Source organism: Mirounga angustirostris, unplaced genomic scaffold (genome assembly GCF_029215605.1).
Source record: "Mirounga angustirostris isolate CCGP_5_RB_7025 unplaced genomic scaffold, mMirAng1.0.hap1 SCAF_3, whole genome shotgun sequence".
Lineage (NCBI taxonomy): Eukaryota > Metazoa > Chordata > Mammalia > Carnivora > Phocidae > Mirounga > Mirounga angustirostris.
Genome location: NW_026991711.1, coordinates 190651225 through 190674880, shown reverse-complemented (window position 1 = coordinate 190674880; position 23656 = coordinate 190651225). Strand labels below are relative to the sequence as shown.

Sequence of the window (23656 nt, the reverse complement as noted above, 5' to 3'; positions counted from 1 at the left end):
TCTCAAGAGCAACAATCGAAACTGTAAGACAGAGGGATAATATCCTCGAGTCTTGGGAGAAAATAAAGTCAGTCTAGATGTGGAACCCAGGAAAACCTTCTTTGAAGAAAGAGTGGAATATATTTTATGTAGAAAAATAAAAAAAAGGGCGCCTGGGTGGCTCAGTCGTTAAGCGTCTGCCTTCGGCTCAGGTCATGATCCCAGAGTCCTGGGATCGAGTCCCACATCGGGCTCCCTGCTCTGCAGGAAACCTGCTTCTCCCCCTCCCACTCCCCCTGCTTGTGTTCCCTCTCTCGCTGTGTCTCTCTCTGTCGAATAAATAAATAAAATCTTAAAAAAAAAAAAAAAGAAAAAAAAGAAAAAAAACACAACAATGGGAAGAGTCTATTACCAACAGACCCTTGCTAAAGGAGTTACTAACAAATATGCTTCAAAAGCATCCAGAAAACAAGGTCAGAGCTGGGGAAGGATTGGTGAACAGGTGAACAGATAGAGATGTAGATGCATCTAAGCGAAAATTATGTCAAATACTACTTCTGAGAATAAAGTCTCATTTGAAAGTACCAGAGACAGGCTGGTGGGGTGAGGACATTGGAACCAATGTGTTCTCGGGTGGCGTACTCCTCTGCAAGGGGTGGAGGACGAACATTAGGCACACATGATAGAGTATCAGGGTCAATCTCTACAAGAAAAGAAGTAGAAGGTGCACCTTCCAAATCAGAAGGGGGAAACAGCTAAATAAGAAAAATAAATACTGTATGGTGACTAACGTAATAAAAAATTATTAAAATTTAAAAAATTATTAAAAAATAAAAAGAAATATGACTGAAATCTTTTATCAAACTAGAAGGGAACCCCCCTTACATTGGACAAAGAGTACCTATCGAACACCATAGCATCACTATTCTTTTTTTTTTTTTTTAAAGATTTTATTTATTTGACAGAGAGAGACACAGCGAGAGAGGGAACACAAGCAGGGGGAGTGGTAGAGGGAGAAGCAGGCTTCCCGCAGAGCAGGGAGCCCGATGCGGGGCTCGATCCCAGGACCCTGGAATCATGACCTGAGCTGAAGGCAGACGCTTAACGGCTGAGCCACCCAGGCGCCCCAGCATCACTATTCTTAATGATGAACTGTTAGAAGCAATCACTTCATATCAGTTCAAGGGTGCTCAAGGCAAAGATGCTCACTGTAACAACCTTTGTTCAACCCTGCTGGCCAATGCAATAAGATGAAACAGAAAAATAGAAGATCTAAACTCTAGAAAGAAAAAATTTCATGGATTGCAGGACTGTTTACATAGGAAACCACAAGTAATTTAGATATATGAGAAATAAGAACAACAATTAGTAAACTGACAGTATATAAGACCAATATAAAGAAATGTTAGTTGCATTTCTGTACACTAGAATAAAACAAATCATATAAATATATCTGTTTACAAATATATTTCTTTCCATCTGTGAGATAGGGAAGGATACAAAGAACCATGAATAAGCCCAGTTAACTTCATTGTTAAAGTAACAATATAAAGGATCACTGGAATCTGTAGTCACTCATAACAGGTGTTAAAGAGCAGACCCTACCCTGAGTTTCGAGGTGATGGATGAAGCAGAGTGTGCAAGCGGCCACAGGGCTTCAGGCCTCTCTCCTGGAAGCTGAGACCCTGGCTGGGCGTGCTAATTGTAATGAAACACCAATAAGGTTCAGCAAAGCAAAGAGCAAATGGATGCAAGACATCCTGTGACCCAGCCTGGTGGACACGGGCTCTCGAGCAGAGGTGTGGGGCTGGCAAGGTGAGGTCGAGGGGTAGCCCCAACAACCCTGGAAAGCACAAGTAAGTTTCATGACCCAATGAAGAACCAACGGTGCCAACACTCAAAACTCCAATTCATCGGAGATTCTGTGCTTTGTCCACGGGAAGGCCGGTGGGGTGACTGCCAGCCCGGGAAGGCACACAATTACAGAAATAATGAAGCCACAAATGAGGACGAAGTGTGGTGTCACAGTAAGTGTGGTCACTGTGACATCTGTGGGCGTGCTGTTTCTAAAGTGTCTGGAAGCACGGACAGAAGCCCCGGGAGTCACAGGGCAGGTGGGAGCCCCAGGACTGGCCTCCCACACGACTCACTCCGAGCCATAGCTCGATATGCAGTCAAACACTGACAAAGACTTCTTTGGGCAAGTTTTCTCTTTTAGCTCAACCGCTGGGCCTAGATGTGGCAGAAGATGGGCCCTCTAGTCTTGCCCACATAGGCTCCAGAATGGCCTCCAAATGGAGATGATGGTGCCTTTGGCGCTGGGCTGGCATCTGCCAGGTGGGCCACACTGATGGGGCTCCTTGCTGAACAGCGAACATAAACCTCTGGGCTATGTGGAGGAGAGGGGTCCGGCTCACGTGGAGAAGGCAGACGGAACTCCCGTGCTGTCCCAGAAAAGAGGCACCTCCACTGGGGGTGCCACTCCGAGCCTTCTTTTGGATTTGGGACCCCAGTCGTCTTTATAAGGAGCTGGGCAGCTGGGATGCCTCGCTGCCAAATCAGGGGTTGAGACCCGTGCACGGGGTCTACTTGCGGTCTTCACAGGGGGTCCAGCTGATGCTTACAGCCTCACGTGCTTCCCCAGATAATACTGTCTTTACGTGGCTTTATTTTTTGAAGGGAGGGGGTAATACTTTAACACTCAGAGACACAGAATTTCAGAACTGAATTATATCTGCCATATGACTTTTCCCTGCCTCCCAAGATTAAAACAAAATAAGAACAAGGATTACAGAGCAATTGCATTTTTAGTCATGTGCCGTGTAATTTCCATGAAGGGATACTTTGTTTCTTTGCAAAGAATCTACTGCATGGAGTAATAAATATAAAATGCAGTGTGGTCAGGCTCTGATTCTGTGTCAGGACAGATACTGAGACCCTATTGGCATCATCTCATTACCTTTAATTACTCTTCTCTCTTTAAAGCGGCCGGAAGTGCTCTTTCTTTGTTTCTTGAAAACAAACTTTTAAAGGAAAAGGAACTCTCTCAGGGGGTGTCCAGTGGGAGCTGGAAGGGTCTCCCCTCTTCCTAGCACCCCTTCTGCTACTTTTCCTTGCTACCTGTGTCAGACGAGCAAGGCGGGGGGTCTTTTAAAAGGAATTTCCCAGAAACCTCTACCCAGTTTGTCACGAGGATCCATTCTTTTAAGCTGGTCACGTCTGGAGAATGCCAGGGGATGGGACGACATGCATCTGCCCTGCTGTTGTCACAGCTCCTGTGACAGGATGCCCTGGATGTGGCAGTCACAGGCCAGGGACGGTCCAGCTGCCATCTTCAGTGATGGGTCAGTGCCGGGAGGAAGGACAGTCCCACATACACCAGGACCATCGGAGCATGTGACAGTCTTGGCGGTTGTGCTCTGTTCTAGTGGGGGGGGGGGCATGCGTGAGGGTTTCCGTCTCTGGTTTTCATACCCGGGCAGGGGCCGCAGAGCTCCTTCCTCTCTTACCGGGGACCTGTCTAGATGTGTCCCACAGGTGCGGGCACCTTGCCCCCACCACGCCAAGGAAAAGCTGGGGACGGAGGCGGAGTAGGACGGGTGCCTGATGCCCTCCAGGCTCCTGGGTGCAGGGGTCCCTCTAGCCAGCTGTAGCCACCTGTTTCCAAACCCAGTCCTGACTCATCCTGGGGACAGAAGACCTCGCTCTGGTGGAAGACACCAATCCGCTAACTGGCCCTCCTACTAGGGTCAACACCTAGTAAATCTCTAGACTTAATCCTTGCTTATAGCAGTGACCGTTTACACCCATTAAATAAAGAGCTTTCTAGATTTCTGGACCCAAATATTTCCCCTTCTTCTGTACGGACGTCCACGAATACGTTCCTCCTCATGTCCTGAAATGAATTTGGATCCAACGATATGGCCTTATTCAAATCACCAATGGACCAGCAGGATTCCATCCCATAATGAAGGGGCACGGTGATATTTTAGTTACAGGCAACTAGATAAAAAAATGACAAAAACAATAATTGGCAGTGGGAGGCCAATCAGTCAGAAAGAGACCGAACATTACTCTTCACTGCCACCCTCATTTAAAATGTGAAGAGCGGGCACGTGGACCCCATGAACGTACACTTGCTCTTTTTCCTTTCAAGTGGCTTCCTTTCACTAATACAAACCGACTCTTCACGACAATTACAGCGGCTTATATTTAACTCATCCTGTAGAAATAGAACTCAGGTTGTCAGAAGGCCTGCTGGCATGGACGTCACGAGTGGGCTCCCTCGTTTCGGACGCACACGTCACCGGCAGCCTTCGGTCTGCGGCCCCTGGGCTGGGAAATCAGAGGCGCCACGCACCCGCAGCTCGGGATGAAGAACTGCATTGTCGCACGGCGTGACATTCCAGGGCTGAGCTGTTGAATAAAGTTTTGTGATTGGGCTCGCAGGGATTTGAACAGTTTTCCGTGTTTAACAGTTAGCTGCGGAGAGGTCCACTATAATAGTATTTTAGCGCCATGAACCTGTCGAAATCAACCTGCCCAATTATTCCAAACGACATTAATAACACCGGATATTACACTAATTGCGTCCAGTTTCTATGCAGACGAGGCCCCATGGGGCTAATTTTGCCTCCTTAGGGGCAAGCAACTCAGCCATCAGACTGATTTCACGAGGAATCCCTCCTCATTACCCAAGTCTGGGCTGTCAAACTTTTTTTTTTTTAAAGGTTAATGGGCCAATCAGTCATCAATTATTTTTGCGGGGTCTTAGCAGACAAAGGGTTAACGGACTCAAAGCGGCTGCAACTGTTCTACATTTGGAAGCTGTTTGCAACAGGAGATGGCTTGGACCAGGGGCGCGTTTTGGGCAAGCAGGTGGAAGGGGAAAAGAGCCAGGACAGATGCGTGCATGTCTCCAGGGCTGGATCTGGGGAACAGAGCAACCGCACTGTGCTCTTGCCAAGGCCCAGGCGATCCGGACCCCTGTGCCCAGGGGATGCACGATGGCTCGAAGCTGGGAGAGGCAGGGGTGACATGAGCAAGGATACCTCTTCTGGGTTTGGAAGGACTCAGCATGTCCGTAGCTGTCTTCGCTGGCAGGACGGGGAATCGGAGTTTGTTCTCGTGGGGGCCTCCACTAACCTGGAACCCAGTCCCCCCGTGCTCAGCGCTATCCATGAGGCCGAGCGTCCTTCCGGGCACAGTTCACGACAAACATGGGATGAGAATGTGTCCTCTCAGCTGTGCAGCAGTGAGACGTTCTGCACGGAAGGGAGACATGTGCCCTCGAAGCGGCGGCCGAGGGAGGGGTCCAGGACCCACGGGGCCCGAGGGTTCCCAGGTGCTCACCGTTGAAGAGTGTTCCGACAGTGAAAGAGCCACGACTTGGCAGGGAAGCAGCTGTCTTCTCCACTCCAGACCTCCGCTGGTAAAGAATCAGGGCTTTCGTTTTAGGATATACCACAGTACCCGGATTAACAGGTTAATAGTGACTTCAACGTTTGGCCCAGTCGTTTTTTTCTTCATTATCAAGTGAGTGTAGCAGTGGGTTTCTCCCAGTTTTTGCCTGAAATGCCACGTCGTCTTTTCTTCACATCCTTCCGATTTTGGGGTCCTCTTCAGGAATGTGCTTCCCTCTCCTGCCCTTCCTGCCCTGCCACCTGCCGACTGGGAGCCACCAGCTGCCCATCCCACCCTTTGATCTCAGCTTCAAGTGTGAGGGAGGCACGAGGCTGGACCAGGATGACAGAGGTGTGCTGTCCCTCCCTTTCTTTTGCCAGGAAAGACATCCATAACGGATCCCGAAGAGCCTGACGCAGCCTCAGAATCCTTCCTAACGCAACTCTCCACACAGCCACTGTCAGTTGGCCAAAGTTGGAAACCGGGAGGGGATGCATTTGCCTTTCTGCCCGTCTCCGGGTCTACCATAATCTGCGCACTGTGAGATTACTCGAGGTTATGTTGTGTGCAGCCCCAGGCTTTTATACTAATTTTTTGAGCCATGCATTTTGTAAAATACTAAGATATTTCTGCTTCCAAAGCATGTATTACATAGGCATGTGATCTAGATATTTTACTCCATTACGAAAACCACACGTTTAAGGTTTCAGCCAAACCCACCATAATATAAAAAGTCAGTTTTTATTTATCTTCAATATTTCTCCCATTTTTGTAGGACGCAATAAATGTGAAGGAAAGCCTGAAGAATATGGTCCAGGCTTGTGCAGAACCAAGACCCATGGCCACTAAATAATACATATAAAAACACTCCCTCCTGCTCCAGAAGTCAATTTTAAGCAGAAAGGAAAAAAACAGAACAAAACAAAAAAAAAACCTCACCATTATTTCTGGTCATTATAAACACATGCAGTTTGTGGTTCTCAGGTAAATATTTTTGCAAGCTCTGAATTCGGTAAATATCTTTGTTTAGCCCAGAGTCCAACAGAGGTATTGTTCTGTGGCTTAGTTTAGGACATGAGCAGAATTAATTCTGTGAAGAAGCGAGTCCCGGAGGGAGGTCACAAAGTTAGGGATGTTTATCGCTACTGCCGCGGGAAGATTACATTAGAGAGAGCCGGGCACCACAAAACCCCATTCTATTAGCTTTGGCTTCCAGAGCCATGGGGTGCCAGGCATTTCTTAAATTAGGGAGAGTACCTAAGACAAAGCTCCTGAAAAGTAAATGGTCAGATCCCAAACTGCAAACACTTGAGGATGGAGAAGACGGATGTGCGAGCATCTTCCTGGCACCTGCTCATGGCCCAGGCACCCAGGAAAGCCTGAGGCCCAAGCTCTTGGTTTAGAAAGAGAAAAGAAACCCAGAGGCATCCGTTGTGATTCATCTGGTTCCTAAGCAGTGCTCTGCGCGTTTACCATTTGTTACTCATTCTAACTTGCGTTCATTGCTTTCCAGGGTCCCCGATCTGGTGGATGGAGTGTGCGGGCTCTGCCATGCCCGGGCGGGCCCTGCGCTGGACCCGGGGATGCCCCCAGCTACTGCTCCTCACGGGGCTGGTCGAGTGTCTAGGTCACCCTTTGAAAAGTTGAGGGCTGGAAAGACAAGCAACCTAGTTTCTCTCCCCAGAAAGTCAATTCTGGAGTTAACTTCCCTTGAAAGGGTCTCTCCAATCTTAATTTATCTGCACAAGTTCTTAATCTGTGCCATTCATCACTGACCAGTGCGTGCTTTGGCTGATCCTGCCCTCAACTAATACTAACTCAACCGGCTAGAAAATGGTGCCATGGATACTCTCCGCAGACTGTTCTTGGGAGTTATTTTCCTATTAAATAAGTCTTTCTAACAATTTCACAGTGAGCCCTGTGGTCACCCCGACCATGGGCCCAGCTCTGAGGTCAGGGCTTTGTGCGTGTCCGTTCGCTTTCTCTCCCATCATCCTTCGAGGTAGGTTTCATTGTCTTCATTCTGGGGGAAGAAAACGAGGCAGGGGGAGGAGAGACCCAGCAGGGCATCGGAACCCACACAGCTGGGAACTGGCAGAACTGGGATCGGCTCAGGCGTGTCTGTTCCCAGAGCCAAATGTCTATATTTGGTGACTCCTTTGAGGATGACAGTGAACGGAGTGGGGAGAGGTAGCTTTCAAAGTCTGGAAAAAAGGAGGTTTGATTTCAAATCCCCTCTTGCACTTTCAGGGAAACATCTCTTGCTGAACCTCTGCTCCTCGCCACGTCCGTGTTTCTCAAGCCCTGAGTTTTCCTTGATGACAGGATCCGTGGCGCTCCTGACACGAGGCAGGGACTGGCAGTGTCCGGTGTGGATGCTGAGCGACCTGCCTCCGGGTATGTTAACGCACCGTCTCCCCGGCCTGCAGACAGGGGGCCGAGGTGCCGTGGAGACTCCGGAACTGGACCCAGACCATCTGGCTCACGAGTTGGGGCTCAGAAGCACTGTCCACACTGCCACTCACAAACACAGGGTCTGCAGACTTTCTCATCGAGAATCGCTGTGGGACCGCAAGTATCCGAAGTGACTTAGAGCCGAGAGCCCTGTGTCTGAGTGCTGAAGGCAGCCTCAGACAATGGCGTCCGGGGGTTGGGGCTGGACCCAGAGATCACAGAAGAACACAACAAGAGATCACACCAGCTACAGCACAGCAGCCTCGTTTCCCTCCCTGTGGTGAGGGCTGTCCACGGAGGTCGCGGCCCGAGCAGGGCGTCTACATGTCTACACCTCTCTGCTCGAGCCTCTGTGTGCTCTACGCTTGTTACGGAGCCCCCGTCCGGGGTTCAGGCCCAGTGCAGGGTCCACCTGTCAGGGTGCTTTCTGGGGGCACGGGACTGCCCTTCCCCATGCCTCAGTTTCTCCTTTTGTAAAACGTGGAGGATACGCCCCCCCACCCCCCCGCCCCAGGGTTGCTGGGATGCAGGATGCCAGCAAAGTGTTCAGTGCTGCAGTCCATTGTGGCTCCTGTTGAGTCCCGGAGACCACGAAGCCTTTCCCGACCCCCTCCATCGCATGGAGCTTTGCTCTCCACTAACCCGCAGGGCACCCCGGGCCTCCTCTGGAACGTATCTTCCCTCACTCTGTGCTAGGGTCTTCGTCCAACATCCCTGGCCTGACTGCAAGCCCATCCCCTCTCCCTCTGCCCCAGACCCATGCAGGGCAGGGACCCGAGACCCCGGCAAGCTCGTCACTGTGTTGGGTGTGAGTGCGTAAGCATGCGCTTGTCATCTGTTTGCCTCGACCTGAAGGAGATGGATGTCTCAGCACCACAACCGGGAGCACCGGGTGGTGGACAGGGACTGTCCTGCTCATCCAGGGCAGGAGGGACACAGATGGAGGTCCAAGGCAAGCAGGCGAGCTGGCTGGTACTCTCCAAAAGGCTTGTGTTTCTCTACGTGGGGCCTGTTTGTGACCACAGTGCCGGGGATGCCTCCGTTTGGCCCACTGTGGTGCAGGGAGGCCATGCAAACAGGTTTCACAGGCCCGTCTCTGGGGCAAGTCCCAGATCCACAGAACTGCAACTTGAGACAGGGTTGAACGGGGACTCAGGCTAATACTGAACCTGGCTGGGTCCTGGGCGTGAGCATCACCTATAGTACAAAGTGGCTTGTTCAGCTCACAAAATGTGGGTGGGCCTGGCACCCCAAGAAACACCCCTTGTTCTCCAACACATCTCTCCTTTACCCATTTATGCTTTACCGCATGTCCTGGAAGAGTCCCTCTGGTCCCCCGTCTCGCAGGGGATGATAATCCCACCTGTCTCCGGGTGTGCGGGGAAAGACAGCGCAGGCATTCTGTGTGGCCCCGCTCTGGGGCTGCTTACACACAATCTGACAGGCCTTCCTTCCCTCCTTCCACGTCTCCTGACACAGCGTCCACCTTCTGCTCAGCCCTCTGTTCTTCCTTGGAAAGACGCTGACCATGGACCTGAACATCTACAAGTCTGGCCTCAGCCGACTGACGTGGCGGTCGTTCTCCCTTGGGCTCGGAGGCAGCGACGGACTGGAGAATCCCATCATCAACAGATCTTCCGTCCCATTTCAAAACCTCTGAGGTGGCAGAATGAAAGTTCGTTCTTGTTGAAGAAACTTAAATTTCACCAACCTTGGCAAAGAGTAGAATTTTTATAAAGTAACAGTGATGTAAAAAATAGTCCAATATCAGACATATACATAAAAATCAGGTTTCCATCTTGGGTTTCCGAGATAACTAACCCTGATGGACTGAAAAAAGTGGAAGAGAGCATATTTTTGTTTGTTTTCTAATCTTGTGTGTTTCCGTCATTAGTTCTGGATAATTTGTCTTTTTTTTTTTTTTAAAGATTTTATTTATTTATTCATGAGAGACAGAGGCAGAAGGAGAAGCAGGCTCCCCGCGGAGCAGAGAGCCTGATGCGGGACTCGATCCCAGGACCCTGGGATCATGACCTGAGCCAAAGGCAGACACTTAACCGACTAAGCCACCTAGGTGTCCCTCTGGATAATTTGTCTTATCCGCTCCCAACAACTATCCATTGACCCTTTCCATGAGGATCCAGGAGCAGGTCCTGGAGTTGAGCTATCTGGGCATGCGTTCTGCCTCCCGAACCCCAATTTCCCATCTCCAACAGGATACCTACCAGCAGGGTACTGTGTGGATTTGCTGAAATAATGTAGGCCAGGGATCGGGAAAGAGTAGACACAGGAGAAAAAGGGCTTTGGAGTGAGATCACCAGGTCCAAATCCTGATCCTGATCCTGCCCGTCTCCCGTCAACCTGAGCTTCCAGGCAACACCCCGTAACACCTGAGCTGCACTCCTTGGATCTGGAAAGGGAGGTGTGGGTGCCCCTGTCCTGGGTCATGCTGAGGACTGCTCAGAGGAGTAGACACACTCCTCGCACGGCACCTGGCTCACGGTGTGTGCCCTCCCCTAACGCCCGAAACTCAGGTTCCAACTCTCTCTCCAGGGATCTCGGGAGTCAACTGTACTTTTGGTGTTTTGGGGGCACCTCTGAATACATTACACAAATGGACCGCTTAAAAAAAATACTCCGTCTGGGGATGGGTATGTTTAGCGGAACACTCAAGGCCTCAGGTGACACGAACCTTGGAATGTTCAGGGTGTGAATTTTCATAGAGGATCATTTTACAGACAGAGGACATGTGATGAGATCACATAGCAAAAGACGAGGTCAGAAAGGCATTTTGATAGTTTCTGTAATTATACGGATTCAGGAATACTCGACTAAAAGTGGTATGAAATGAGATTGCGTGCATACAGAATTATCTTAAACCCAAAGTAAATAAAGAATGATCATGTCACTAAATTGAAGATTCACAGACGTAACTCAACGCTGAATGGAAATGAGAGAAAATGGGAGGGAGGATTGGCTCTGTGGTCATTATTTGCTCCAATATCCCTGGGACTGCCTTCAGTAGCTGTTGGCAGTCGACTGAGGGGCCCTGACATGCAGCCTTATCTGTATTGACGGACCCCAGCGAGGAGCACACACCGCTGTCGGTCCCCAGCCAGGGGAGCTGGGCAGGGCAGACGCCGCAGATTACCTGCTTGGTCAAGGTGAGAAGCTCCCACTTCTGCACATCGTCACAGCTGTCGTGGGCTACAGCCCACTACTGTCTCCAGGAAGGGCTGTCAGCAAGTCCCAGGGAACTGTTTCCTCACTGTCCCCCAACTTTGTATACGACCACATGGAAAACCAGACGTCACCTTTTTTTTTTTTCTTAAAGGCCGGAAGTCAATCAACAAATTTGTTGTGACAAATGCATACACACACACAAAAGAAAAACATATTTGAAAAGGACACGGGGAAAAGAAATGATATGCAGCCTAAGTCGAAAAACTAACACTAAATAGTGAACGAATATATTTAACACCCTTAAAAATACGACAAAAAATGATATTGCGTGTGACTGTTCCTCAAATTCTATTATTTTTCCCTCTCGTTTTGTCTTTCTTGACCGAATGCTTTGAAAGAAGATACCAAGGGGGGTCAAGCTCCACTGGTACCTTAACAGATGACAATTTCCCCTTGAGGAATGAAAAAAAAATCATGATTAAAAAATAGGTCTTTAACAAGCCATCGTGAAAATGTAGTTTTGTTTTCCAGATTCATTTTTTCTTTTCCTGGCTGAGAACAGGGCTTTCAGCGGCAAGACAGGAGTAATTGTGGAAGGAAGAAAAAGAGGATGGTGATATAAATCAGCAAAGGTTAATGATCGGGATGTGAAGAGAGGGACTTGTTTACAGAAATAGTGTGCAATTTAAAATTTACAAGAGATTTAATGCCGCTGCTTGGCAATCGCTAAAATCAACAGCCCAGAAAACAGTGACATTAAGAAAAATATTACAGTTATAATCATCCCCAAATAAGTCAATTAGTGTTAGGGCACGAGCTTGCGATTACTTGACCCATTTGGCCTGCACTTAAGTGAAAAAAAAATGTCCCCCTATTATACCAAGATCGCTGGATTGTGACCTATTTTGCATCGTACGCATTGTGCACCAGCCTCCCTTACAAGCGCTTGGGCTGATGGTGGTTTTCCTCTGCCTGGCATCAAAATAATTCTGACCCTTGACATTTGTAATCATAAAAAAAAAAAGGCAATTTATAATTGTGTTGTTCAAATGAAGGTGGGAAAAATTCAATCTGCTATTATACAAAAGCAGTGGTGGCTGTCTCCAGTGGAAAAAGCAACGCAAGTCAATTTGTGAACTTTGGCACCAGACGACCTTTAGAAACACAACAATATACTGAATTTACAACAATAGCAGCCCATGCAAATGACCCGGGCCTGGCTGCCTCTGGATTAGAGCTGCACGGAGCATTATGGAGTATGCGTCCACAAAACAAATTAAGACTGTTACTTAAATGTCACGGCACACTATTGTATTTGGCTACAGATCATTACACCTGATACTCACACTTTTAAAAACTGTAATAACTTGGGAAATATTACACTGAGTGCCCGCATGTATAAAGGGAAAGAAAAAAGAGGAGAAATAGGTTTCTGAAGTAATTTGAACATCGCTATTCTAGGACTGAAGCGAAAGGTCAGGATTTAAGTAAGCTGAAAGGAACATGAATGGCAAGACCAAGCACACGGACGGGAGATGGCGAGACGGCGGGGATGAGTCCGCGGACACAACGAGGGGACATGCGGCTCCGGGCGGCGCGCGGCGTTACCTTCGGTGTTGGTGCTGCCGCTGCTGTAAATATTTCGCAGGCTACCAACACGGTTTAGTTTCCAAGCCTTGCGTTTGGCTGCATCCCGAGAGCAGGGGGAGGGAGCGGGGGGAAAGAGAGAAAACAAAAAGGAAAAGAAAACAAATGAAAAGGGGAGAAAAGAAATGTCAAAGCAGCTTGGGACGTCAGCCCTGAGCTGGCGCGTCCCGGGGGGCAGGTGGGTGTCGGGCCTCGGGGCCTCGGGGCCCCCCCACCCACCCTCGCTGTCCCCCCCCAGCGGAGCTCAGGAGGGGGCGGGGGGCCCCAGCCAGTGTTACTAGGTTTGCACAAAATCAAACCACCAGGCGAGGCAGTCCATGCATCCTTTTCGCCCTGCCGGGCTGGACACGTGGCTCCTCCAGACGGTGCCACGCGGCCTTCTCCTTGGCGACGGGCGGTGCCTTCTGAAGGAGCTATGATACCAGCAGCCATAAGCCCTTTGATTTGGCCAAACACAGGGAGCATGTCAAATCAAGAGACCCCGGTGGTGAGCAGGTCACGCGTATGGTGCAGCCAGTAGGTCTAGAACACCCAGAGCTGCCAACAGTGAAGCGGTTTCTCCCCAGACCTGTTTTGATCTGGACAGTAGCCCGCACCAGCAAAACCGCGAGCATCTTGCTGTCGTCAAAGGGCGGAATCCCTTCTCCTATGGGGGCTGTCGGAGGCTCTGAATGGAGCTCCGAGGAACCCAAAGAGCACGCGCCTCAAGTTTTCAGCTCGCCCAAGGAGAAAAAAAAACGACAAACAGCGAGTTACGCACAGAAGAACCCTGGGTTTGGGAGTGAAATGCAGAAGGAATTTAACCCTGTGTGCAGTGACTGCGGGTGGGTGGGAGGGGTCCCCAGCCTTCTCAGACACTCTTCTCCAGGGACACGTTCTCAGCTCACCTGCCCCCCAAGCCCCCAGGATGGCAGACAGCCGTGGTAGAGACGCTGGTTCCCGCCAGCCCTTCAGAGGAGACATTTCACAAATGGCGAGGCGTTCCCGAGGAAGGGGCATGCCGGACCAGCCCTCTCTCTCCACCGCCACAGCCAAGAAAAGAAAGGGGCCCGACCTGCCAGCAGGCCTTTGGATAACTGCTCAATGCGGGAGGGAAGAAGCGCTCGCTCACCTGGGGAAGGCAGGTGTTTGCACTGCCGCAGGTGTGTCTGAAGCTCACCGTGGAAACCAGGCCGACCCTGTGGCTCACGGACTGAGCCAGAGACAAGGTACACCGAGGCTGGCAGGCGGTCCCTCGCACCCCAGCGCGTTCCTGACTTACGACAGGCGGGCTGTTCTTGCCCAACGTCGTGTCAGAGCCCAAGCGCTCGATCTCAAAGGGTGCGCCAAGTTCTGGCGGCCAGCACGTGACCCACGGTGACGACCAGGTCCTCACCAGGAGCTGCGCTCCGGAGTTGCATCTCAAGCCCTTCCGTGCGTATTGGTTTATTTGGAGGGACGATGTGAGCTACGTGTAAGAAATAGGTTCGTTTAAGGAAGCGAGCGCAACTCTGAAACACACACTGTATATTCAGGATGCAAATTTTATGTTAACGATGAAAGCAAAAGCCAAGCTGTAACTTAGTTGTCACCTGATTTAAAACGAGAAAAGAGCCAGCCATAACTAAACACCTAAGAATGACTTTGTAGCTTGAAAACCAACAAATAATTTAACAAGAAATGTCACCTCTACAGTTGTGGGCATTTAAGGTTGGGGACTCAGGCCCCTCCGCAGTAGATGGGCCTGGATTTAACCTTGCATGCCTGCAGAAGCTCCCCTGCCTTCTACACGCCCAGGTCTGTCCCAGGTAACAGCACGCTCCTCAGAGAAACCTAGCTGCCGGCACCCAGCAGCGCAAATGCCGGACCTTGAGACAAAGGAAACCAAACAGTCACAGTTTTCAAACGTTTACTTTAGAAATGTTCGATGAATATTTATCCACTTCCTCAGGAAGAGCAGGTGCTTTCGTAGAATTAATTGCGTGTTTAATTATTTCAACAGACGAAGCCCTGGTGGCTTGGCCCATGTTTCACAAGTTCCCGAAAGTAGTAGCTGCAAAAGAGGTTCCACTGCTCAGCATAAAACTTACCTCTTTCTCAAACATTTACATATAAATAGGCAGAGTCTAGGCTGGGCACCCCTCTGGAGAGGAGGGGCGCTCCTGTGCAAACCTCTTCCCTCGGCTGCTTTAGACCTTGCATTTTTCATGCTCCGATCTCCCATTATCGTATGGATGTATAAGCAGGAAGTGAGCTCGCACTCTGGTTTTCTATTACCCTATTGATGAAATAATCAATTTTAATGTGTAAAATGTCATGCCTTTTTCTTCCCCTTAAACAAATGGACTTTTTCTGGAGGATACCAAGGTCCTGATGTGGGCATTTGTCTCCTGGGGCATTGACTGCTCTGTGTCCACTTGTTTAGAAGCTTCTCAAAGAGAAAATACAATCGCGCTATCATCGATAAAATCTCCGGGTACGTGCAGTGCTGCTGCCTGGGCTCCCTTCTAAGGGAAAGGGAGACACTGCACGGAGCGGATGTGGGAGCACCGCAGTCCGCCTGCCACCGCCGGCCGGGCCCCGCTCCGCGCCGCCCCCGTGCCACGACCACTCCTTCCGGTGATGCTCGAGGGCTTCCCGTGGACTAGTTCAGACCTCTAAGTGTCCTGGGTTATCTTTATTTTAATGAGAAAATCTACTTTTTTTTCTTTTTTAATTTTTCAGGGATATACTTTCTTCCATTTAAACACAGGCTCACTTATTTTGATTTTGTCACGAGTGTTCCTTCTCACAAAACTACTGTTTTAATATCAGGGTTTCACATTACTGGACAGAAAGGCGGCAGGGTGTGGGCCACCATCGATGATTTCCATTCTGCTGGTGTGCTCACTGGATACGCAAGTCTCTTCTCTAAAGGGTTTTTAGTGCCTCATGCGGCTGTTTAAATGGCATGATGTCTCCGCACGGTCTTAAATGTTGGGAACACAAATGCAAATCTCAAAGGACATACAACCCTACAACATGTAATTTCAGAAGTAATGCAAACTAACGGTCAGCCCGAATGCAGATGGTGAGATTGACCTCTTCTCAGTTTAGCCTGCAAATTAAATGGGACATTCTGAACACCAATCTGGGTCAGAAGGAGAGTTGGCGGGGCCTGGGGAAAGGAAGCCGACGGCAGGACAGCATTCTCCCCATAATGGCATCAAAACGTGAACCGTGAGCTCACGGCGAATACGAGACTGTTACGTGAACACCACAGCAAGAGGCGGTACGAGGGACACGCACTGGTGGTTGAGAATTACAACAGAGAAGGTCACGGAACTCATCACTATACCGGTTGGAATGTATTTCCTAAGGATGAAAATGATCAAAATTTTTAAAAAGACAGGGTAAGAGAGTAGGGACTCATTCTCTGAACTATACGACAGAAAGTTTACTGCCTTTTAATAACAGTGGCATTGTGGACCCCCTAAAATTAACAATGAGCCCTCTGGTATCGGAGCACCGAAGAAGCACTGATTCACATTAGCAAGTGAATTTATAAGGTAATCTTCGAATTACAAAGAAAGGCAAAGAGAGGTGACTGTGGTACCTCTGATACCCAAATCCTGACGATGGCAAGTGTAGGAGCGTATGCACTCCGGAGGGCGAGTAACACGGCCCTTCCTGAAAGCTGCCCCACGGAGATGCACATTCAGAGGTGACTGATTCTCTTCGGTAGTGGGTGACCACATTGGCAGGTGGGGTGGCTGTGACCCAGCCCACCCGGCTCTCGAATGCTGCTTATCCCGAGTCATACATCTAACGAAGGGAGGCTGGCATAAACTTCAATTCACAGGATATTTCTCTAAGGTAAGGTCTGATAGTTATAAATGATGAATTCTGTGTCCGGGTGTCCAAAATGAGGTATGGCACGAAACACTCAACTCGTAATTATTAACAGACAGTCACGATCTTTTCAAAGGAGAGTGAACGAGGGGGAAAATGTGCAAATTATGGCTTTCTACTAAATTAGAGTAGATGGAATCATTTAGAGTTAACAACTCCCAATTATGACACATCTCCTTATTTTTGTAAGCTATACCTTTTCATAGGAGTTCACACGATTACGAGGGACTTAGAAATTTTATTTTAAAGGAAAATTTGTTATTTTGTTTCTCTAAGCAAAAAAAAAAAAAAGAATTCTTGTGTGTATTTTTTTTTTTAACTGCAGCTTGTGAGTGAATGCCTGAGAACTGATCACACGCAGCAGATTTCCAACAGGAGCATCTTCTGACTAGCTTTTTACAAGTGGAATAAAAATACTCCTTAGTCTGTTGGCACGCTCAAACGAGCAGGGCTTTATCCTAAACTCTTCCTCCATCATTGTACCAGGAGACCACAGACTTATATTAATGTCACCTCTGGTCTCCTTCTGACAGCGCTCTTTGTTGATTAGATAAATATTCCTCAGATAGCTGATTAAAAAATGATGCAGCCGTGAGGGTGTATGTCCAAGCCTTGTCAGCCATGTTGGATGTTCAAGTGCGCATGAATTACATCACTGGCATGAACCGAACAGGGCCGGCTAAATGAGGCACGCTGTAGCCCTCAGAATCAATTATGAGAACTAATAGGATCTTTTTACCTACACGGAGGAAGGGCTGGGTCGGAGAAGGTGTGTCAGTCATTTCTAAGAATGTCTTGTCTCCGAATGAAACAAATAACCCCCTCCATTCATACGAGGGACTGTAAACTTGTACCTCTTAGAGAAGCCAAATGATAACCTTGTCAGATAGCACCGCTCCCTGTCCACACCAGATGTATATTTATTTATTTTTCAAGATGCCATCGGTATGAATGCCACTTGTATGGCGGGGGGGGGGGGGGGCGCTCCTCAGAGCCTTCAGGACCGGACGCCGGATAAAGAGCATCCTCTAGGAGCCCCAGCAGGCGGCCGTGGATCTGGCCGGGGTTCTGTGTCACTTCCAGTTTCATGCGCCCGGCACCCCCGTGATCTTTTGTTGGTGGCGATTTCATTGTGAGGTTAGAGATTGGAGATTTCTTTTGTGCTGGTCATTTAAACGTTCATGTGCTCAACAAGACTGTGTAGATGTTCTGTTCTCTTATAAAAAGGTAGTGTTTTGTTTTGTTTTGTTTTTATAAGATGCAATCCCGACGATTCCTACGCAATGGGAACTCACTCCTTGAGCTGTGAAGGGGCTTGACAGAACGGTCGCTTCCTAGACGCTGCCACACAGAGAAGTAGTCATGTTGAAACGTCCATTAAAAGGGCCTTTGAGAGGATTAAACAAAACCGGAGGCCAGGCAAATATAGGACGTATGTTCAGAAAGCAAAAGAACTTCGTCGTTACCACTTTCTAGCAAGACTGGTGTTCTTCTCGTAATTGGGAGCTCCAGAACGCAGAAGATAAAATACCCAACTAAAGGAAACCCTGAAATTAAGTCACTGACCCTTAATTATAAAATTTTAACTCAATTTCCAATAACTCATAATGGCTTCCTTTATAGCAAATACATTTCCATAGTGGTGGCTTCTTTAACACTGCTAGGAGATGCAAGCTGCCGAGGGCCTCTGCATAGTGGCTAATGCAGATGTGCACAGAAAATACCATTAGCCCCAGAAAACAGTGAAAATAAAAACTAAGTGGAAGCTCCAGGATATGCCATAAAACCAGAAGTTCCAATTAGGTAGAGAGCTGGCTTTCCTCGTGGCCTAGAAACACACTGCGTTGCAGAGCCAGGGTTCAAGTGCACCCAAAATTAATTGGGTATTTCAGTACGATGCCGAGAGGATGACTTTTAACAGGGACTAGAATAAAATAAGAGCTGAAGTTCAGCACACCTTCGTGATAAATCTGTGTGTAGATCTTGGGTTTGGCACATTCTCAGATGGAGACTGGAAAACATGTCAATACATAATGTTAACTTCTTTCCCTGTCTTCATGGAGCAGCTGTTCATTTTGAGAAGGAAAGGCTTTTTTGGGAGGGAGGGCGGGGGGGTGACTCGTTAAGATCTTATTGACAATGGGGCCCCGTGGCTTCATGATTGGGCTACGAGAACAGACAACAGGCATGATGCCCACTGCTTGGTCCCCAGCTTTTTCTAGGTCTAGTTACTCTGTGAACGGCACTTCGTATTACAGGATTGGATACTTGGCATTCCAAACAGGAACAAGAAGCAAACCAAATTCTCACTTAAGACAAAATGAGGTTCAAATGAGTTTTGCCAAGCTGCTTGATGTGTGTGCGAAATACACCTTTTGTGAGATGGGTTCAATTGTGTTCACACGGGCAAGCGCGATGGGCCAAGGGTTCTGCCCTGGCCGCATCTCCTGGCCCCTCTCCGAGGGCCAGCCCTGGAGGACTAGCTCAGGGCTCGGGGAAGCCGGGAGCAGGCGAGGGGCCAGCCACCCTGGGAGGGAGGGGGAGGCTGGGCACCGGGTTGCCTGAGCTTCTTACCATGGAAGGAGTGATAATGGGAAACATTCATCCACCCCCCACCCCTGCTTTCCTTTCTTCTTTTTTTCTTCCCAATCTCCTCCAAGAGAATGTATTGCAGGCTTTTCTATGGATTTTTTATTTTTTTACATAAATTCTTTCTCAACAATTCCAGATAAAATAGTTTTTTAATAAAACTTTAAATTGTGCTATCATATTTCAAAGACGATGACCAGTTAAAGCAACTAATCAAAGGCATAATTATTTAATGATAGCTGCTCGCTCTCCCTCACAGGGCTGTAATTGAGGGGCTGTGATCACTGGACCACCAGCCTCCACAATGGCAGACGCCGCATTTGATCTACCATCTTTGTAGTTGACTTCCTACACCTGCCTGAGTGAAACAGGACACTTCAGGGTTATTCTGTCCGTCACAGTCCCCTTAGATGTGGCCATCTGAATCAGAGAAGACTAGTGAAAATATCTTCTAGGAAACGTTTGTAACCCTTGGCATTTCAGGAGAACTTCCCCGGAAATTCCCAACAGAATTCTGATCTGTGGCTTCGGAAACCACGGAAGCTGTGAGATACGTGGGTATTTGTTTAGGTAATGGGGTACAAAGATCAGAGCAGAAAACAGGAGAATTCTAAACTTTTGATTCTTCTTGCTGTCGTGGACATGCATGCCTTGAAACACTAACACACTGCTTTCCGTAAAACTGCTCTGATCAGAACTCTCCGACTTCGCAGCTTGCCCCTTGGCTCCTGTGAGTGAACAAACAAGGTCACGATTATCTCAGGGGGGCCTGGGAGAGGCTGTACTTACACAGAAGAGTAACAACAGAGGTCTCATTTCTTTCTGTAAGAATAATTTAAATACACCCACTTTATTCAGCCTCAAGCAAGAACGTACTGGAACACCGCTTCAATATTATTTCAGAAGCAAAGTTAATTTCATGGTAGTTTAATAATAAGAATAAACCATGAGCCATCTGACTATCCTTCCCATTGTCCTCTTAAAGTTCTTATCTTATACGTGCATAACGACCCCACTTACGAGTATGGCTTCTGCAGAGACCTGTATTACTTCTGAATGCAAGGTGTTAAGTTACCATAGTTTTCAAAATTATCCTTTTTAACAGTTGCATCATGGAGTTATAGCATATTGTAGTTATAACTGATCCTTATTGTTAACCATTTAGTTATTTCCAGTTTCATGCTACTAAAAATACTATCTTGTTTGACTTAATATAGATACAGATGGTCACATATAGAAGTATTTACAGATATGGGTACAGACACGTTAGGATACCCACATACATCTCTCTTCTCTACTGTGTCTGCGGACAGAGCCAAGGAGAAATGACAACCAGTCATAACAAGCAAATCTAGCCCACAGATCTCAGTTTCCAATACCGTTCTCCAACGAAAAGAACCAGGGCTCCTCAAAGTGGCTCATTCTAGGCCTGGGGCAGGAAATGCACAAGATGAGCCTGGGGCATTGTGTGGTCCTAGGAAGTAAGGAAGCACTAAAACAAACAAGCAGACCCATCCTACATTGCTGGGGGCGTGGGGCAGGTGACAAAAGGCACAGGAGCCAATGGGAAGGACTTCCAGTGGCCGAAGCTGGAACAATCTGAGCATGGAAATAAGCAAAAAAGAAATATCCAAGAGTCTGTGCAGATGTAAAGAAATAAGTGAATAAATAAATGGGGAGAAGAGACAAAGCTTCCATGCGGAAGAACCCCAAATAATTTATGTTGATACCCGGCCCCAGAGGAAGAGGAGGGTAACTCCCCACTCCTCAGTGACGGCTGACCAAGAGGCTTCCTCCCCAGGAGGACAGGGTGGGGGTGGGAGGGCGGCAGGGGTAACTTCACAGAGGAGCACCCTACAAACACAACCTCAAGCCAGCGATCAAGGTCAGCACTAGTGGACATAAACGGCGGCAGGAACAGGGGCCCTTGAGAGGGGTGTGATAAAAACAGCACTTAAAAAAAAAGGTTTTATTTACTTGTTTTTACAGAGAGAGAGAGGAGGAGGAGCAGAGGGGGTGGGAGAGGGACAAGCAGACTCTGTACCAAGTACAGAGCCCGATACAGGGCTCAATCTCATGACCGGAGATCACGACCTTAGCTGAAATCAAGAGTGGGATGCTTAACCAACTGAATCATCCAGGCGCCCCCCAAAAATGGTACATTACCTCTGTGGTCTTCCTCCCCAAAACCACAGCCCCAGACTAATCCTAAGAAAAACATCAGATGAATTCCAACAGCAGGGGATCCTGCAGTATACCTGACCAGCACTCCTCAAAACTGTCAAGGTCATCAACAAGAAAAGTCTGAGGAAACGTCCCAGCCCCAGGCGGAGCTTAAGGAGACACGACAGCTACGTGACGTGTGGTATTCTGAACGGCATCCTGGAGCAGAGACAGCAGCAGGTAAAAACGAAGGAAATCCAAAAAAAGTAGACTTAAGTTAATGATAACATATCAATGTTGGCTCATCAATACACCATACTAATTAAAGATGTAAATAATAAGGGAAATTGTGTGCGCACGTGTGTTTGTGCGAGGGTCATTTGGGAATTACCTGCAATAGCTCTTCGTTTTTTCTAGAAGGCTCTCTAGAAACTAAAACTTTTCTAGAAAATAAAGTCTATTAAAATACTGTAATACTATAATAAACATCTGTGGGCAGGAATATGAATATTTTTCTCCCGGCCATTTTAATTGTTTCCTCAGAATGAAATGCGAAGAGTAACATTACCAAGGGAAGGGATTATTCTGTAGCTTGGAATATGTACAGAGGAAACTATTATCTCATTGTAATATATGACTTATTCTCACGAAATCAACTTTTATAAATTAAAGACAATTTGAAATCTTTGTGTGGCACGAACAGTATGTGTCACACGCGCTCTGGAAATTCTTTTTTAAGATTTTATTTATTTGACAGAGAGAGAGAGCACAGCAGGGGGAGTGGGAGAGGGAGAAGCAGATTCCCCTGCGGAGCAGGGAGCCTGATGCGGGGCTCGATCCCAGGACCCTGGGATCATGACCTGACGGCAGATGCTTCATGGACTGAGCCACCCAGGAGCCCCAGCTCTGGAAACCCTTAACAACTTGAAAGCCTGCTCCACCTGGTGGTTGTGCTGAGATGCACTGTTTAATTTCTGATTGTGAACATGAGTTTCGGGGTAAGTTTGTGAACTAATGCTCTCTAGAGGCAGCAATTCACAAGGGCCAGCTCTTATGGATACTACGCTGTCTCCTTGTATTTCATTTGGAATTGCTGACCTGAAATTATGTTTTTTCCCCTTTAGTGAATTACAACCTATATGTAACAAAAGTGTACCATGTTTGAACAATCCTCCAGTGAATTTTCAGGATTAACTTGTAAGAATCAGCAAATGAGTTTGATCCATTGAGAAAAAATGTTTGCCCCCATGCTAAATTTAGATCTTTGCTTGTAATCAGCACAAGAAACTCACCTTTTTAACTAAAAGTGGAAGAGTTTAATAAAATTAAAGACCAGAGTCATGCTAAGCTGGTCTCATGAAATTCAGGGAGGCACAGCTATGTGAAGTTACCTGCTCTGGGAGGCTCTGAACGCAGATTCCCAAGTGTCAGGAGACAAAATCAGCACCTTTTCTTACATAGAGGAATACTGATAGAGTTATGTAGAAAAAACAAATATGTAATCACAAGTACGTCTACAAAATATTGTCCCAAATAGGTATGTTTTACCTGGGCACTAGATATGAGGTGCAATCAGCTATTCTCACAGAAGCCCATTTCATATATAAAAACCCCAAACCGACAGCAAGAAAAAGGAATACTAAAGTGGCTCATTTCCCAGAAGTACTGAGTTCACGGCCTTATGGTTTTCAACCATCAGTTTCATGAACGAATATGAGACATAGGAATCTATACCATATATGCATTCTTTGGGGGTTTTCTTTTATTATTTGTTTTTTTCTAAATTTTTTTGGGAAAAAAGTGATATTTTGTAGAGTATGCAGGATATGCAAACTTCCAAGAAAAAAGTATCAGGATGGCAACAGACTGTTCCCTTCATCGAGGAGATGTGGTCACAGGGTGTGGTGGGTTTCAGTGGGTCAGTGGCCCAACCAACTGGCATGGCGAATCCGCCCCCCCCCAGGGGTGTGGGTGCAAGGTAACGTAACAGACAACAGAGAAAAGGGGTGAGGTGGGAAAGCTGGTGCTCAGGAACCCAGGCAACCCTGTCTGGCAGAGGCACAGGGTGGCCAGGGGGTGACTCGGGGCAGAGTGCCACAGTCCCCTTCGTCCCCCATCCCAGGGCTGCCACGAGGGGTGAAGGGGACACAGCACCAAGAGGGGCACAAAGTCGGCCTCAGTGTGTGCCACCGTCCTCCCCTTCCTGCGTGCACAAGATCGAGACCGAGCAAAGTATGCGGATCCACAGAAAGAAAAGCTCAAACAGCATGAGAGACACGAGTGAGGGAAATGCTGGTTGAAGTGCTATCTGAATAATTTCCTAGTGACCTTCTGTATTAGTTCTCAGAGCCTCCACTGCTTTTTTCCA

General features: G+C 48.0%; 1 protein-coding gene across 15 annotated transcripts in view; it reads right to left on the bottom strand.

Moving 5' to 3' along the window:
- The window catches only part of AGAP1 (ArfGAP with GTPase domain, ankyrin repeat and PH domain 1), a 517580-nt gene that overhangs the window by 77898 nt on the left and 416026 nt on the right, over nucleotides 1–23656 (bottom strand). For 7 of the 15 annotated variants that reach the window (XM_045867676.3, XM_045867679.3, XM_064587293.1 and 4 more), the window contains one exon: nucleotides 12628–12705. The exons of 6 other annotated variants lie outside the window; for them this stretch is intronic. In XM_045867676.3, coding sequence (XP_045723632.1) covers nucleotides 12628–12705 — 78 coding nt within the window. Of the gene's footprint in view, nucleotides 1–6388; nucleotides 9548–12627; nucleotides 12706–19258; nucleotides 19854–23656 lie in introns of those variants that run through there. 2 more of the 15 variants (XM_064587292.1, XM_054505938.2) reach the window with 2 other exon arrangements.